General features: G+C 44.3%; 1 protein-coding gene across 1 annotated transcript in view; it reads right to left on the bottom strand.

Moving 5' to 3' along the window:
• The window catches only part of adcy3a (adenylate cyclase 3a), a 273,600-nt gene that overhangs the window by 58,026 nt on the left and 200,122 nt on the right, over positions 1–15,452 (bottom strand). Inside the window, exons 13-16 of the mRNA XM_079239987.1 lie at positions 13,975–14,091; positions 13,589–13,893; positions 13,440–13,521; positions 12,855–13,013 (exon numbers count right to left, since the gene is read on the bottom strand). Of these exons, the coding sequence (XP_079096113.1) occupies positions 12,855–13,013; positions 13,440–13,521; positions 13,589–13,893; positions 13,975–14,091 (663 nt within the window). The remainder of the gene's footprint in view (positions 1–12,854; positions 13,014–13,439; positions 13,522–13,588; positions 13,894–13,974; positions 14,092–15,452) is intronic.

The raw sequence follows: 15,452 nt of genomic DNA, 5'->3' as shown, positions 1-15,452 counted from the left end.
TCGTAGCGCTGAGTTCTGCAAACTGGAAGTACTCTTCTTTGGAAGACCAGAGAGGAGGGAGTTACAGTGATCTATTCTACTAGTAATGAAAGCATCAGCATCTACGTGCTGGCAGGAGAGAGAAATTGGTGATGTTTTTAGATAATAAAATCCTGTTTTAGTGTTTCTGAATTGTGGAATAAAATCCAGCTCAGAGTCTAATAAAACGCCCAGATTTCTCACATTGATCTCTCCCTTTTGTCTTCAGAACCAATTATAAAAACCAGTCTTGTCCTGGTTGAGCTGTAAAAAGTTTTCTGCCATCCATGACTTTATATCTGAAATACAGTTTAAAAGGGTGTTAAGTAGCTCATCAGGAGACACGGCAATGTAAAGCAGCATATCATCAGCACAGCTGTGGACATCAACGCCGTGTCTCCTGATGAAGAGGCTCAAGAGGAAACAAGTAGAGATTAAAAACTATCCGGCCTGAAAATGATCCCTGAGAAACCCCACATTTTATTTTATAGGTTCCTGAGCAGCATGTATCCTTACCTACAAAAAACTGTCAGCCTGTGAGATAGAAGTAAAACCATTTAAGACCAGTACCTGAGACCACCAGACTTTTCATTCGGTTTAATAGAATTTAATAATCTACTGAATCCAAGGTGGCACTAAGATCCAGTAGAACCAGAACAGAAAGTCTTGGTGAGTCTAAATTACATTTAAGGTCCCTAACGATGTTTAAAAGGGCGTCTCCATGCTGTGATTCATCCTAAAACCAGACGGATATTTTTCTAAAATCTTGTGTTTATTTAGAAACTCATTTTTGATTTTTTCTTTTTCTATCATTTTACAATTTGGCCATTTTGATGTCGTTTTTAAGATGAAATACATTGTACAATCTGTTAGACGTTTCATATTTCCACACTACTGCACACAACAGATCTGGCAGTCCATCCTGCCGATCTGCCAATAACATTGTAATATGGTATCAGTGCAATGCTTTGGTGTCAATGAAGGTATTATTGCTAATCTGATAAAAAATAAATCTGTTTATTATCCACAAGGGCTGTGTCTCTTTTGGGACCTTCAAACATACAAAGAAAAATGACGTCTTGACAGAAGACTGTATCATGATCTTTCAACGGCCCCTACTGGTTAGGGGATTACAAACAGTAAGTTGGATGCGGGTCTATAGTTACTCATAATGTTTGGGTCTAAGTGATTCTTCTTCAGAAGGGGTCTCATCACCGCCGTCTTCAGGGCAGATGGGAACACCCCCGTCTGAAGAGAGTACTTTGCTAGATTTAAAAGCTCTGGATCAAAAAAGAATAAATGTGTTTAAAGCGATGTGGAAATGGGTCTAAAGCAGGATGTTGGGTCTAACTGGGACAAAACTCCAAGCATCTTTGCATCAACCAAAATTCTCCATGGTTTCCTCAGATAAAAACGATGCTTCAGATCTGTTAAAATCACCATTACATGGATCTAATAGCATTGATCTTACTCCTGAAGTGGTCTGTAAAGTCTTCACATGCAGCGTCCAATGGCTGCATGGAGGACTCCTTAATATCTGTGTTAAATAGAAGGTGGATTGTCTTAAAAAGGAATTTTGGATTATTTTTACTGACTGTAATGAGATTTGAAAAATAAATGGTTCTCGCCCATTTAACTGTCTTATTGTAGATACTGAGATGTTCCTTAAAAATGTCCACATGAACAGTTGATTTTAGTTTTCCTTCATTTTCTCTCTGCTCTTCTGCAGCTTCTTTTAGGATCTCTGATTTCCTCATTTATCCAGGGTGGTGTTGGTCTGGATCTTATCGTTTTAGTTCTAAGTGGAGCTACAAGGCTGATTGCTGATTTAATTTTGTTGTTAAAATTATCCACATTAGACTCACAGGATGCAGGTAAAATCAGGAGTTTGGTTTAAAATATTGCAGCCACTTCAGAAGTAATGTATAGTTTCCTAACAGGTCGCACCGAAGCCTCCTGCTGAGTAAAGCTGGTGATGTTAAAAAATACAGAAGAATGGTCAGACCCAGCCAGGCCAACAACAGAGGACACACTGATAGCCAGACCATGGGTTATGACCAGGTCCATGGTGTGTCCTCTGTTGTGAGTAGGCTGCGTGACATGCTGCTTAAATGTTCTAAAGATTTAAAAACTGTGTTGCATAAAGTTCTGAGCTCCTATCAACATGTAAGTTAAAATCACCAGTAATTAAAAGATTGTTGTATTTAACAAGTATGGTAGCTATAGATGAGCGAATTCTTGAATAAAAGAGAGGGGGCTGAGGTGGTCCGTATACAGTCATGCATAAAACTGGTGGGTTGCTAAAAACAAATGCATAATGCTCAAATTTAGTATAGTTATTTAAAGTAATTGTTTTAGTTAAAATTGAGTTATGAACAATTCCTGCAGTTCCAGCACCCTTTCTGCCATCCCTGACTGAAAATGAGGAATTAAAATTGGGTGGTGAGGCATCGGTGAGAGTAATAGGAGTGTCAGTGCCAAGCCAGGTTTCAGTTAAAACGAGACAGTCGATATTATTTTCTCAAGTTAAATCATTGATAATAAAAGATTTATTTGAAAGAGCCCTAACATTTAAAAGAGCCATTTTAAGAAGTCTTGTTGCAATCTTAACAGATGATGGTGTATTGGTATTAATGGTATAAAGATTATTTGGATGATAGAATTTTGTGGAATACTGAATACATTTCCGACTGGTGACGATGACAGGAACGGGGTGAGTATGGGAAAAACTAGGGCTGGACTGACATGTATTTGAACTTGAAAACAAAATCTGAGGTAAAAAATAGAGACCACAAGGGGGAGCTGATGGGAACTGAATGAGAATGTCCAGCTGAGGAAAGCAGGTCAGAAGAAGAGTCCGGGCCAGCAGGTAGACGGGTCGTGTGGTTCAGTCAATCAGCCTGAAAACAATGGATGAAGTAAAATATATCGTCTTTTAAAACCCGACTGCCCAACCTGTATGGGTGCAGACCATCCATCCTAAGGAGGGATGGTTGGTTCAGGAACAGATTAAAATGGTCAATAAAAACAGCGCTAAACATTGGTTATGCTTACTGGAGCCAGGTGTTGAGGCTCAGTGTGCGGCTGAAGCGACTCTTGCCTCTTCTGAATGGAGCAATCGGTCCGGAGATAAAAACATTTTTGCTGCTGTTTTTAAGATTTAAAAGCATCATAAAATCGTGCTTTGAGATCTCCGATGTTTGGTTGGGGATGTCGCTGCACCCAACATGGATGACCGCATTCTGGACATGGGCGAACTCTTCCAGCAGGTCAGGATGTCCAACACCTTCGCGCCTGGAAAACACCTGGTCACAGCATACCTGCTTGTGATGTTTCTCACCTCGATGTTGTCATGTTTTCTTCCCCTTTTCTAGTAGTTGATTTCTGAGAGTAACAGGAGCAAATGATTGCATCCATGTGCAGAATATCTCTGATCAGTGCATGATGCTTTTATTTTGAAAAACAGTGTTCCGTTCTCCGAGCTGTGAGCTGGAGAGTTTCAGATGGCGGGCTTGTAGGCGGGTCAGTTTATGAAATCCTCAGTAAAAATAAATGAGGCCTTCAATATAAACAAGAGACTGTGTCATTTCCATCATGTTTTCTTTCTTTGAGGTGACAGTACATCCACCCTCATCTCAAGACATTTTAGTGTCGATTTTCTGTGCTTACTTTCCCTGTCTACATACCGTCTTTTACTTCATACCACGTTCACATCGTTTTACCGACAGCATGAACTTTTTCATAAATTTACTTCCATGCAGCATTTATTAGTGTGTCAGTCATGTTTCTGTTCTGCAGGCCATGTTCTCTCTCCAAAGACATGATGCTGCAAACCAGGAAACACACAAAACCCTGGTTTAAACAGTCTGCAGCACGTTTGCACCTGCCGCCATTTACGCATCAGTCTTAGTAAATCCCCTGCAAACCGTGGTTCAGACAGTAGTAATCATGCAGATCACTACTCACACTCTGGGATTTTAGCAGATCTGGTTTTGTATGCGCTCCCTGAAGGCCTTTGTCAGTCAAGTGAAAAAATAAAAGCGTTGGCTTATACAAATACATCATTGGAAAGGTCTTGATGGAGGGAATATTGTGTCAGAATAAACGCTCTGCATGACTTCTTGACAGACTCAACTTTGAACCGTGACATCAGTGCAAAAAAGGTTGAAAGATATGAGCTCTGGCCTGAGCTGTCATGTAAAATATTATGTTAAACTCACGACTCCCTGCAGCAGCACCAGGCAGCTCAGAACAAACACATGTTAAGCTTGTAGTTTTTCTGGTTTTCACAACTTCTTCTCCCAAAACATTTATCTGAATCAAATTAATCAAATACCAAATAAAACCAAACTGCTTGTTACACTATATATGATGTGTGTTCATAAAAGGTAAAAATGATTGTTTATTTGAAATGCATAAACTTTTATGAAATAAAGTGGTTAATCTTCCAGTTTTCCATTGTAAAAAGGTTCAGTAACTGATAGTCTTTCTTCACACTTCAAATGTAGGGTTTAAATATGTCGGTTACATAAAGATATTCTAGCCAAGCTAGCTATAAATGAAAGCTTTTGGGTGGCATGTACAACTGACACCAAGAGAAGCCAAGAGCCTTAAACATGGAGAAGAGTGTGGAAACAGCAACGTGTCTCAGTCAGTATGAAGGTAAAGCTGCTAGGTTTGTTGGTAGAGGTTCAACGGAAAACAAGCAACCTTGTCTGAATGTGTGATGTCCAAACCTGGAGGTAAAGTCCTGCAGTGTTTATGGATCTACCTGTGCATGCAGCAGCAGAGCTGAGCAGGCCCAGAATCCACCAGCTACCACCTGGCCCAGAATCCACCAGCTACCACCTGGCCCAGGATCCACCAACTACCACCTGGCCCAGGATCCACCAACTACCACCTGGCCCAGGATCCACCAACTACCACCTGGCCCAGGATCCACCAACTACCACCTGGCCCAGGATCCACCAACTACCACCTGGCCCAGGATCCACCAACTACCACCTGGCCCAGGATCCACCAACTACCACCTGGCCCAGGATCCACCAACTACCACCTGGCCCAGGATCCACCAACTACCACCTGGCCCAGGATCCACCAACTACCACCTGGCCCAGGATCCACCAACTACCACCTGGCCCAGGATCCACCAACTACCACCTGGCCCAGGATCCACCAACTACCACCTGGCCCAGGATCCACCAACTACCACCTGGCCCAGAATCCACCAACTACCACCTGGCTCAGGACGCACCAGCTACCACCAGGCCCAGAGGCTGTTTTAGCCTAAGGCTCTTCGGGCCCATCTCACACTCAGAGTACCACCGGGCTTGTAATGAAGAACCGCAAAGGTAATAAGTTTGATCTCAGATCTGATGAGGAAAGATATGTTACTCTGTTCCAAGTACAAGAAATGCTTCAGGTACAAAAACAGCACTTTATTGAGCTCCTTCATCAACAACAGAAAAACTCTAAAGATTTCATGAAGCTCATATTGGACATTTCAAATAAACGGCTTGATGATCTTTTGAGAGAAAATCAAGATCTTAAAGTGAGCCTCCAATATACCCAAAATGAAATTGATCTTTTAAAAGCTGATGCTATTAAACTGCTGATTGGAAAGCATTGGTGCAGAGAAACTTAAAGCCAATGAGGGGCTTCACACCTCTGCTTTTCACTCCTGCTCTCAGCGAAGGAGGACACTTTTCTTTTTGCTCCTGTTTCCTCCCCTCCCTTCCACTCTGGCCTGCAACTTTGTCCTGTCTGACTCGGAGCCTCTTTTTACATCTCTTTACTCTTTACTCAAATTTACATCAAGGATCTGATCGGCTGGTCTCTCAATGCAATTCATCAAATTTTCTCATCCTGAAGATCGGGCAGAGGGGAGCCCGCATGTCCTCAGGGGACGCTTCCAGCTGGATACGTTCAGGACTCATGGGCCAGATGGAGACCGATGTGTCTGGCGGTTCAGTCCTCTGAGGGCGTGGAGGATCTTTACATCTTTGGATTATTGGTGATCATGATTCTGCTGATTCGCACTGGTGGAGTTCTGATCTACCTGAAGACCCGTGAGATTCTGGCAACAACTGGCAGCCTGACAGAATTCTGCAACGGTATGTGCCGGGTTAGCAGTGCACAGACCGGACTCGACCGTAAGCAGAATACCAGTCTGGCCCAAACTGGTCATTTGGCCGAGGTCCCGGAGCTGGTCCGCAGAATCGATAACAACATGGAGAAGATGTCTGCTAGAATCGGTGGAAATTGACCCCCCATTCGGCTGTCTGGAGCTGCCGCCTGAGATCAGCTGTGGACTCAAGGCCGAGGGCAAATTGTTTTCCTTGCCTGGAGCCCAAACAACAATCATATCTGGATTTGGCTTCCCAGCGGCCTTGGGCCGACGCAACCCCCCCTGAGAAGGGAAGAAGAGATGTTCATAGACGCTCTGTCCCCCTCCTCAACCACCCCCGGTCCCGTCCCACATGACTCACCGCCTCCCTGGACGTTGTGTGTCTTGTTTTGAGTTTGTGGTTAAGTGTATGAGGTTTTTTTCTCTGTATCTTTGGACTGCGTCATCTGTGACGTGGCCCGGAGTTCCATGACCTTTTTTTCCCTCACTGCTATTGATCTTATTGAGACTTGATTATCAGATGATGTAGAGTCTCTATATGACTTGCCGAATTGTACAGCCATTCACTGCAACAGGTAGGTTGGGTTGGGTGGTGGTGTGTCCCTTTTTGTGCAAAACAACTGACACTTTATTAACAGAAATGACCTTAGACTTGAAACTCCAAATATGGACACTGCGTCTATCTTTATTGAATTGACATTGGTTGGAAGTGAGCAGAAAACAATAATTTCATGTGTCTACCTTCCACCGTATTCTGATTTTAATCATTTCAATAACAGCATGGCCAATATGCTGGAATTTATAAATAAAGGCGGTAAAATGGCCTATATTCTTGGTGGCTATAATATATATCTCCTGAAAGGGGAAACATACTCACTAGAGTTCCAAAATAACTTGTAAAGTAATTACTTCTATCCTCTTATCACCAAACCGACCAGACTAAGACAAATCCGTAACTCTAATTGACAATATGAATTGAAATTAAATGAAAAATAGAAAATTGCTCTTCCTGCAGCAGAACAAATGTGAATGCCCACTTATGCTGAATGATTGATATGTAAATGCATAATTATTTGGAGAAGCAGCACTTGTAGCCAACTTGATTTATTAAGGTGTTGCATTGGGATTCGAACCCACAAACACCTGAACATGAGCAAATTCCTTTAACCACTACACCAGCACAAGTCTTGGTTGCATCTTGCACAAGCGTAAAAATCTTTTCTCATGGAATGTGAATGGTTTTTTTTTAAACTTCCTGCAGTGTGAAATCGGCAACAGAGCTTAAGATTTAAATGTGTGAAGTAGCACACAATCTGGAGAATTGCAAAAACTGTGAAAGGTTGAACTGCTGTCAATAAGCTAAAGATCATTTTGAATAGTTTGTAAATACAACTAAAATTCCGAAGTCAGTAGTAAACTACATTAATCATTGCAGAAAACCATTTAGAACAGCTTGTGTAATCAGTTAAAGACTACTGTTCAACATGAGCAATGTTTTATTTGAAGCATTTTAAAAACAAAACTAATATTTTACTATTATTTCTGCCGTTTTTTTTTTTACATTGAACTTACCCTTTTATATTAACTGCACAACTTTTGAGAACAGACATTGCACAGGATACAGCTTATTTGTGCAGACAGTGAACACTTTAACTGCACAGTTTGCAGCCAAAGCCAAAGCACTTTGATCAGATGAGTCCACAGCTCTCTGTGGGCAAAACTGACATAGTATCATGGTGGACAATGTTTGTTGCTGGATTTGAACCTTTGCCTTGTATACCAATAACTACCTGTGTACTGGTGCACAAAATGGACCAATTGCTGAGCCGAATTCCGTTTCGTCCAATCACAGGAACGGATTTAAATACATTGACAAAATCTTGCATAACTTGAAAAGTTTAAATGTTACAAAGACTAAAAGTGGTAGAACATATCTCCTGAATGGGCTGAAGAGTTTGATACTTGAATGGTTGAAGTGAGACAAACGGTGTAGGAGGAGTAGCCTTTCAAAGATTTTGCAGGAAAGACACTGGGGACGGGAACTTGATGAACTCAACACTGCAAACCGGTGCAGAGCTCTGAAACCCTGTTGACCAATCACTGTGCTGAATTTTTGCAAGGTCCAATCTGGATTTGGTTGGAAGGACTTTCATCAAATCACAAGGCTGAATTTATTTTTACAAAATGCTAAATATCTCAAAAACTACAAAGATTTAAAATAAAAATAAAAATCGTAGCACATATGTCCTGAAGGAGCTGCACAGTTTAAGATCTGAACAATTGAAGTGACCTGAACGGTGCAGGAGGAGTAGCGCGGCAAAGTTTGGCAGAATAATAATAAAAATGTCTGAACAGGATCTCAATAATGTGAACGCCCCCATGAGCATTCACATTAACAAGAAATTAACAAGAAAAAGACCCATGAACAAAGAAAATGATCTACAGAACAGAAGAAAACTTCTTGAAAATCTAAACAACTGCATGTCCAAGTAAATCATAACAATGACTCTCAGATAGACAGTTTTCTAGATATCATCCAATCACAAGGCTGAATTTATTTTTTACAAAATGCTAAATATCTAAAAAACTAGAAAGATTTGAAACGACAAAAGTCGAAGCGCACATCTCCCGAAGGAGATGCAGGGTTTGAGATGTGAATGATTGAAGTGACCTGAATGCCACTGGAGGAGTAGCGCGGCAAAGTTTGGTGGAATAATATGAAAACTACTTTATTAATCCCCACAGGGAAATTCAATACTGTAGTATATAATAATAATAACTAGAGGAGGTCTTGTTCTGGAGGCTGATGGCTGCTGGCAGGAATGATCTTCTGTATCTTTCAGTCTTACATCGGACCTGAAGAAGCCTCTCACTGAACACACTTTGTTGTTTCATCACTGTGTTGTGGAGAGGGTGTGAAGAATCCTCCATCATCTTCATCAGCTTGTGCAGCATTCTTCTTTGGACAATCAGCTCCAGCGGCTCCAGAGTTACTCCAAGCACAGAAGCAGCTTTCTGGATCAGTTTGTTGATTCTCTTCAAGTCTCTGGTTCTGATGCTACTACCCCAGCAGATGCTGCAAAGCTGACTGCACTCTCCACAACAGACTTATAGAAGATATGCAACATCTTGGTGCAGACGTTAAACCATCTCAGCTTCCTTAAGAAGTACAGTCTGCTCTGACCTTTCTTGTAGATGTAGTCAGTGTTGCATTTCCAGTCCAGTTTGTTGTCCAGCTGAACTCCAAGATACTTGTATTCCTCCACCACCTCCACCTCCTCTCCCAGGATGGAAACAGTGCTTTGTTTATTCTTCTTCCTCCTGAAGTCAACAATCATCTCTTTTGTTTTGCTGCTATTTAATATGAGATGATTGTCACCGCACCATTTAACAAACTGACTGACCAGTTCTCTGTACTCTGCTTCTTGTCCATCCCTGATACACCCCACAACTGCAGAGTCATCAGAGTATTTCTGCAGATGACAGGACTCAGAGTTGTACTGGAAGTCTGAGGTGTACAGAGTGAAGAGGAATGGCCAGAGTACAGTTCCTTGTGGTGCACCAGTGCTGCTGACCTCCATCTCAGACACACAACCTTTCAGTCTCACAAACTGGGGTCTGTTTGTGAGGTAGTCATAGATCCAGGTGGTTGTGGAGGTATCCACCTGGAATTTATGGAGCTTCTCACATAACAAAGCAGGCTGAATGGTATTAAAAGCACTGAGAAATGAAAGAACATGACCCTCAGAGTGCTGCCTGAATGGTCCAGATGAGAGTGTGCTCTCTGGAGCAGGTATATGATGGCATCTTCAACCCCAAGTCCATTACGATATGCAAACTGGAATGGGTCCTGAAAGGTGTTTACTTGCTTGTTGAGGTGAGCCAGTAAGAGTCTCTCCAGGACTTTCATGATGTGAGATGTCAGGGCAACTGGTCTGTAGTCACTTGGTTCAGCTGGTTGTGTTTTTTTAGGCACTGGAACAAGGCAGGAGGTTTTCCACAGCACTGGGACTCTATTTTGTCTCAGACTGGTGTTGAAAAGGTGCTGGAGAATCGGACATAGTTGTTTTGAGCAGGTCTTGAGAACTCTGGGACTGACACCATCTGGACCTGCAGCCTTGTTCTGGTTCAGTTTCTCAAGTTGCTTCTAAACCTGATTGCAGGAGACAAACAAGGTGGAGGTCTCAGGATGTCCTGATGTGGAGGGAGATGAAGCTGTGTTCTGGTCCATGACTGAGCTGCAGGGTGACAGATTGGAGGCGTGACAGGAAAGCAGTGGGCTTATGGAGGGTGTGTGGTCTGTTGGGCTGGAGGTAGGGGGTGAACTGAACCTGTTGAAGAATATGTTCAGCTCATTAGCTCTGTCCAGACCTCCATCAGGCTGGTCCCCCTTTAACTTGAAGCCGGTGATCTTCTTCATTCCAGACCACACATCCCTCAGGTTATTCTGCTGGAGCTGACTTTCTAACTTCTTCCTGTAGTCCTCCTTGCACTTCTTAGTTTGTGTTTTGAGTTGTTTTTGTGTTGCCCGCAATAACTCCCTGTCTCCATCCCTGAAGGCTTTCTTTTTGATGTTCAGCAGCTTTTTCAGGTCACTGGTGATCCAGGGTTTGTTATTGGGGAAGCACCTCACTGTTCTTGTTGGGACGATGCTGTCCACACAGAAGTTTATGTAATCTGTCACACACTCAGTCATGGCGTTGATGTCGTCTCCATGAGGTTCACAGAGGACGTTCCAGTCTGTAGCCTCAAAGCCTCCTCTAAGAGTATCTTCAGCTTCAGCAGACCAGATTTTGATAGTCTTTGTGATGACTGGTTGCTGCTGAACGATGGGCTTGTAGGTGGAGGTGAGAAGAACCAGATTATGGTCAGATCTTCCTAAAGGAGGCAGGGCAGAACAACTGGATCCATTATTCATATTTGCATAAAATAAGTCCAACATCTTATTTTCTCTGGTGGAGCAGCTGACAAACTGCTGGAATGTTGGTAGAGTTGCAGAGAGGGAGACGTTGTTGAAGTCTCCGGAGATCGCCGTGAATGAGTTTGGATGCTGTGTTTGTAGCCGAGCAACGACGGAGCTGATGACATCACAGGCTGTGTCTGGTGCGGTACCAGGTATTATATAAACCGCTACCAGAATAACACAGGTAAACTCTCTGGGTAAATAATATGGACGGAAGCTCACAGCTAACAGTTCCATGTCCCTTGTGCATATCTTCTCCTTGACAGTAACATGTCCAGGATGACACCAACGCTGGTTAACCAGCACTGCAATTCCACCACCCTTTAGCTTTCCGCTGTGTTGTCTACTGCGGTCTGCACGGACCGTTTTAAAGCCCGGTACAGACACATTACAGTCAGGGATGTGTTCATGCAGCCATGTCTCGGTGAAGCACATAATACTGCACTCTCTGTATTCTTTCTGAGACCTTGTTAGCATCTCCAGCTCGTCCGTTTTGTTAGCTAGCGATCTCACATTACCCATGACGACGGTCGGGAGAAATGGTTTAAATCTCCATCGCTTTCTCCTCTGTCTCACTCCCGCTCTGCATCCTCTTCTCTTTCTTTTCAACTCCATCGGGATTTGATGTGTTGTTTCGCTGATAATCCTGATTTGGGAGAGGTTAATCAGTTGATCCTGATTGTAAACAAGTCTTTTGTTGCCATGGAGACTCATCATAACAAGCCTTGAAAGAGCCAAAAATATGCAGAAAAATCTTCCTTGCAGCACACCCTCCGAACCGGCATGAAATCCTCAGAAAAAACAAAACTAACTTGAAGTAATATCTATGTGAGAAGAGTTTGTATTTTTAAAAAAAAAATCAAGATAGCAAGTCAGAGCTACTACAATCTGCTGCCAACAGACGGCGCAATCTAGAATGGAATTCAAACTAATTTCTATTCTAACTAATTCAGGAGATAAAGTTCTTAGTACTGGTACACTATATGTAGATTTTTCAGATCATTTTCCAATCTTTCAATTTCTCATAGAGAAGACAAAAATAGAAATATAATTGCTGATAAAATTACTTTCAGGAAACTCTATAAAAATAATATGTCTATATTCAGAAAACTTGCTGGAGATCTATCCTGGGATGAAGTGTATCCCAAAACCGATGTAAATCATGCATACCAAATATTTATTCAACTTTTTAACCAGATTTATGATAAATGCTTTCCATATGTTTCCGACTGGTTTTACCAATCGGATTCAGACGTTTTCCAAAAACAATAAATAAAGAAATAAAGAAAAGAAAAAAAAATTATATCAGAAATTTATACAAAATCCTACTCCACTAAATAAAATGATCTATATAAAAGGTAATCATATTATTAGAGTTGCCTGTCTGTCTACAGATGTGTCTGGAGGGTCGAGGCAGGAGGTTGCCAATGGAGGTGCAACAGAAGGCGTGACGGCCTCCGTCGCCACCGGCAGCTTTGGCGTCTCGACACGTCCAGACGTCTCTGTTGCGTAATGGAGGTCAGATCATGGCGGTTTAAGTCAGATGTGGATCTTTGTTGTGGTTAGCTTGCTAACAGCATGAGGTGAAACATGCTAACAGGCTGATGGGAAGGACTGAAAACTAGAGAACAAAGATGTGCAGATGGGTGTTGAGCTGGAAAGACATCAGAGAATTCTCCACAACTTCTAGCCGAAAACCGAGACCCAACAAGTCGTGTGCACGTAGAGAAGGTCAGAGCCTCTCACCTCGTCTCTTTTCTTGGAGCCCAGGAAGTGTCGAGCCACGTGTTCAGGCAGCATGTTAGTCACCAGAGCTTCGTTCCAACGCCTCATCTCATACACCTTCTCCTTCTGCTCGTGGACCTCTATCTTCCACAGGAAAAGGGTCCGGGCCAGCTTCTCCACCTTCAGGAAGGAACAGGACTGCTGTTAGTCATGCGGAGTCATCTGGAAGCGGAATGGAGTGATATGGTTCGAAGCCCTGCGTGTGTTTTAGTGCTTAACTCGCTGCTGTTGCTCAAATTCACCAAACGGTGAATGAAAATTGAAGAACAGTAAATCACCAATAGGATCTGAAAGTCACTGATATTTAAAGAAATCCAGGTAGAAAGAACTCCTGGCGGTGACGGTATGGCATGCAGAGGAACAGGAGGCGCTCATTTCATTTCATTTCATGCATGTTGTCAGACCTTTCCACCAACACCTCTCTTCAGAGGGAAAAGCCACTTTCCATTTCCTCCCCAGTTTCCTGACCAGAGCACAAACATGCAGCAGAAACAGACGGAGCGGGAAGCGGGAGGAGGCTCGTGGAGAAGAAACGGGTAAACTTACATGTCTGGAGAAATAGTAGAAGCTGACCATCATCATGAAGACCATCACCGTCATGGTGAACTTGGACGGAACCAGGAAGGAACTGCACAGATAAACATGTTAAACCAAAACTCGTGTTCAGGACCTTCAGCCTTCCTCCGGCGACTGACCTGTACTCCTCAAAGCGAGCGCTGTCGTAGCGGTCGAACATTTCCCTCCAGCTGTAGATGTTCACCACGCCGGTGCTCACCGTAATGAGCAGCATCAGCGTCAGCTTGACCATGTGACTGACCTGGACCAGCATGGTGGTGGCCATCAGAGCAAGCACCGCCGTGTAGCTGTAGTATTTGGGGTTGTTCAGGCAACCCTGGAGGCTGGAGCGGCGCGAGGACGAGGAGGACGAGGAGGATGAGGAGGACGAGGCGCCAGCCATGGTGCTGCTGCCAGGATCAGGGACTGCAGGCAGACAGCTTAGCTGCAGATTTAGGAGACACAGTCAGGTAGTCATGTCATGTCCTGGCGAGCATGCCATCATCAAAGGAACACTGACACCCACCATGTCGACAATGTTCGCCACGGTGAGGATGATGATGGCGGCCATGGCCCAGGTGTTCCTAGCCCAACGGGTGTGGTCAATCCAGGTGGAGAAAGAGACCAGCTTCTTGGGGAAGACCTGAACGAGAAACCGTCAGATCACTGGGACCGCCCACAGATGGGTTGTCAAGGTAACCCCTCCAAATGACCCCACATGACCTGCTGAAGGTGGTTGAACTAACCAGGTGACTCAGCGGTAACCTGTCTACATGACCCATCCCAGTGACCCATACAGGTAACCTGTCTAGGTAAACGTACAGGTAACCTCCCAAAGGTGTCGCCGACCCCTCCCTCAGAAACCTACAGGACATGTCAGGCCGTCAGTCTAACTGTCCGTCCGTCCGTCAGTCTAACTGTCTGTCCGTCCGTCCGTCAGTCTAACTGTCCGTCCGTCCGTCTGTCTGTCCGTCCGTCCGTCAGTCTGTCTGTCCGTCCGTCCATCCGTCAGTCTAGCTGTCCATCCGTCCGTCAGTCTAACTGTCCGTCTGTCCGTCCGTCAGTCTAACTGTCTGTCTGTCCGTCCGTCAGTCTGTCTGTCCGTCCGTCCGTCAGTCTGTCTGTCCGTCCGTCCGTCAGTCTAACTGTCTGTCTGTCCGTCCGTCAGTCTAACTGTCTGTCTGTCCGTCCATCAGTCTAACTGTCTGTCTGTCCGTCCGTCAGTCTGTCTGTCTGTCCGTCCGTCCGTCAGTATAACTGTCTGTCTGTCCGTCTGTCAGTCTAACTGTCTGTCTGTCCGTCCGTCAGTCTAACTGTCCGTCCGTCCGTCCGTCAGTCTAACTGTCTGTCCGTCCGTCAGTCTAACTGTCTGTCTGTCCGTCCGTCAGTCTCTGTCCGTCCGTCCGTCAGTCAGTCAGTCCGTCCGTCCGTCAGTCTGTCTGTCTGTCCGTCCGTCCGTCAGTCTAACTGTCTGTCTGTCCGTCTGTCAGTCTAACTGTCCGTCCGTCCATCCGTCAGTCTAGCTGTCCATCCGTCCGTCAGTCTAACTGTCTGTCTGTCCGTCCGTCAGTCTAACTGTCTGTCCGTCCGTCCGTCAGTCTAACTGTCTGTCTGTCCGTCCGTCAGTCTAACTGTCTGTCTGTCCGTCCGTCAGTCTAACTGTCTGTCTGTCCGTCTGTCAGTCTAACTGTCCGTCCGTCCATCCGTCAGTCTAACTGTCTGTCTGTCCGTCCGTCAGTCTAACTGTCTGTCTGTCCGTCTGTCAGTCTAACTGTCTGTCTGTCCGTCCGTCAGTCTAACTGTCTGTCCGTCCATCCGTCAGTCTAACTGTCTGTCTGTCCGTCCGTCAGTCTAACTGTCTGTCTGTCCGTCTGTCAGTCTAACTGTCTGTCTGTCCGTCCGTCAGTCTAACTGTCCGTCCGTCCGTCCGTCCGTCAGTCTAACTGTCTGTCCGTCCGTCAGTCTAACTGTCTGTCTGTCCGTCCGTCAGTCTAACTGTCTGTC

The sequence above is a fragment of the Telmatherina bonti genome, assembly GCF_933228915.1.
Source record: "Telmatherina bonti genome assembly, chromosome: 5".
Lineage (NCBI taxonomy): Eukaryota > Metazoa > Chordata > Actinopteri > Atheriniformes > Telmatherinidae > Telmatherina > Telmatherina bonti.
The sequence above is the reverse complement of the archived record's forward strand: the minus strand, read 5'-3'. Positions and strand labels throughout refer to the sequence as shown.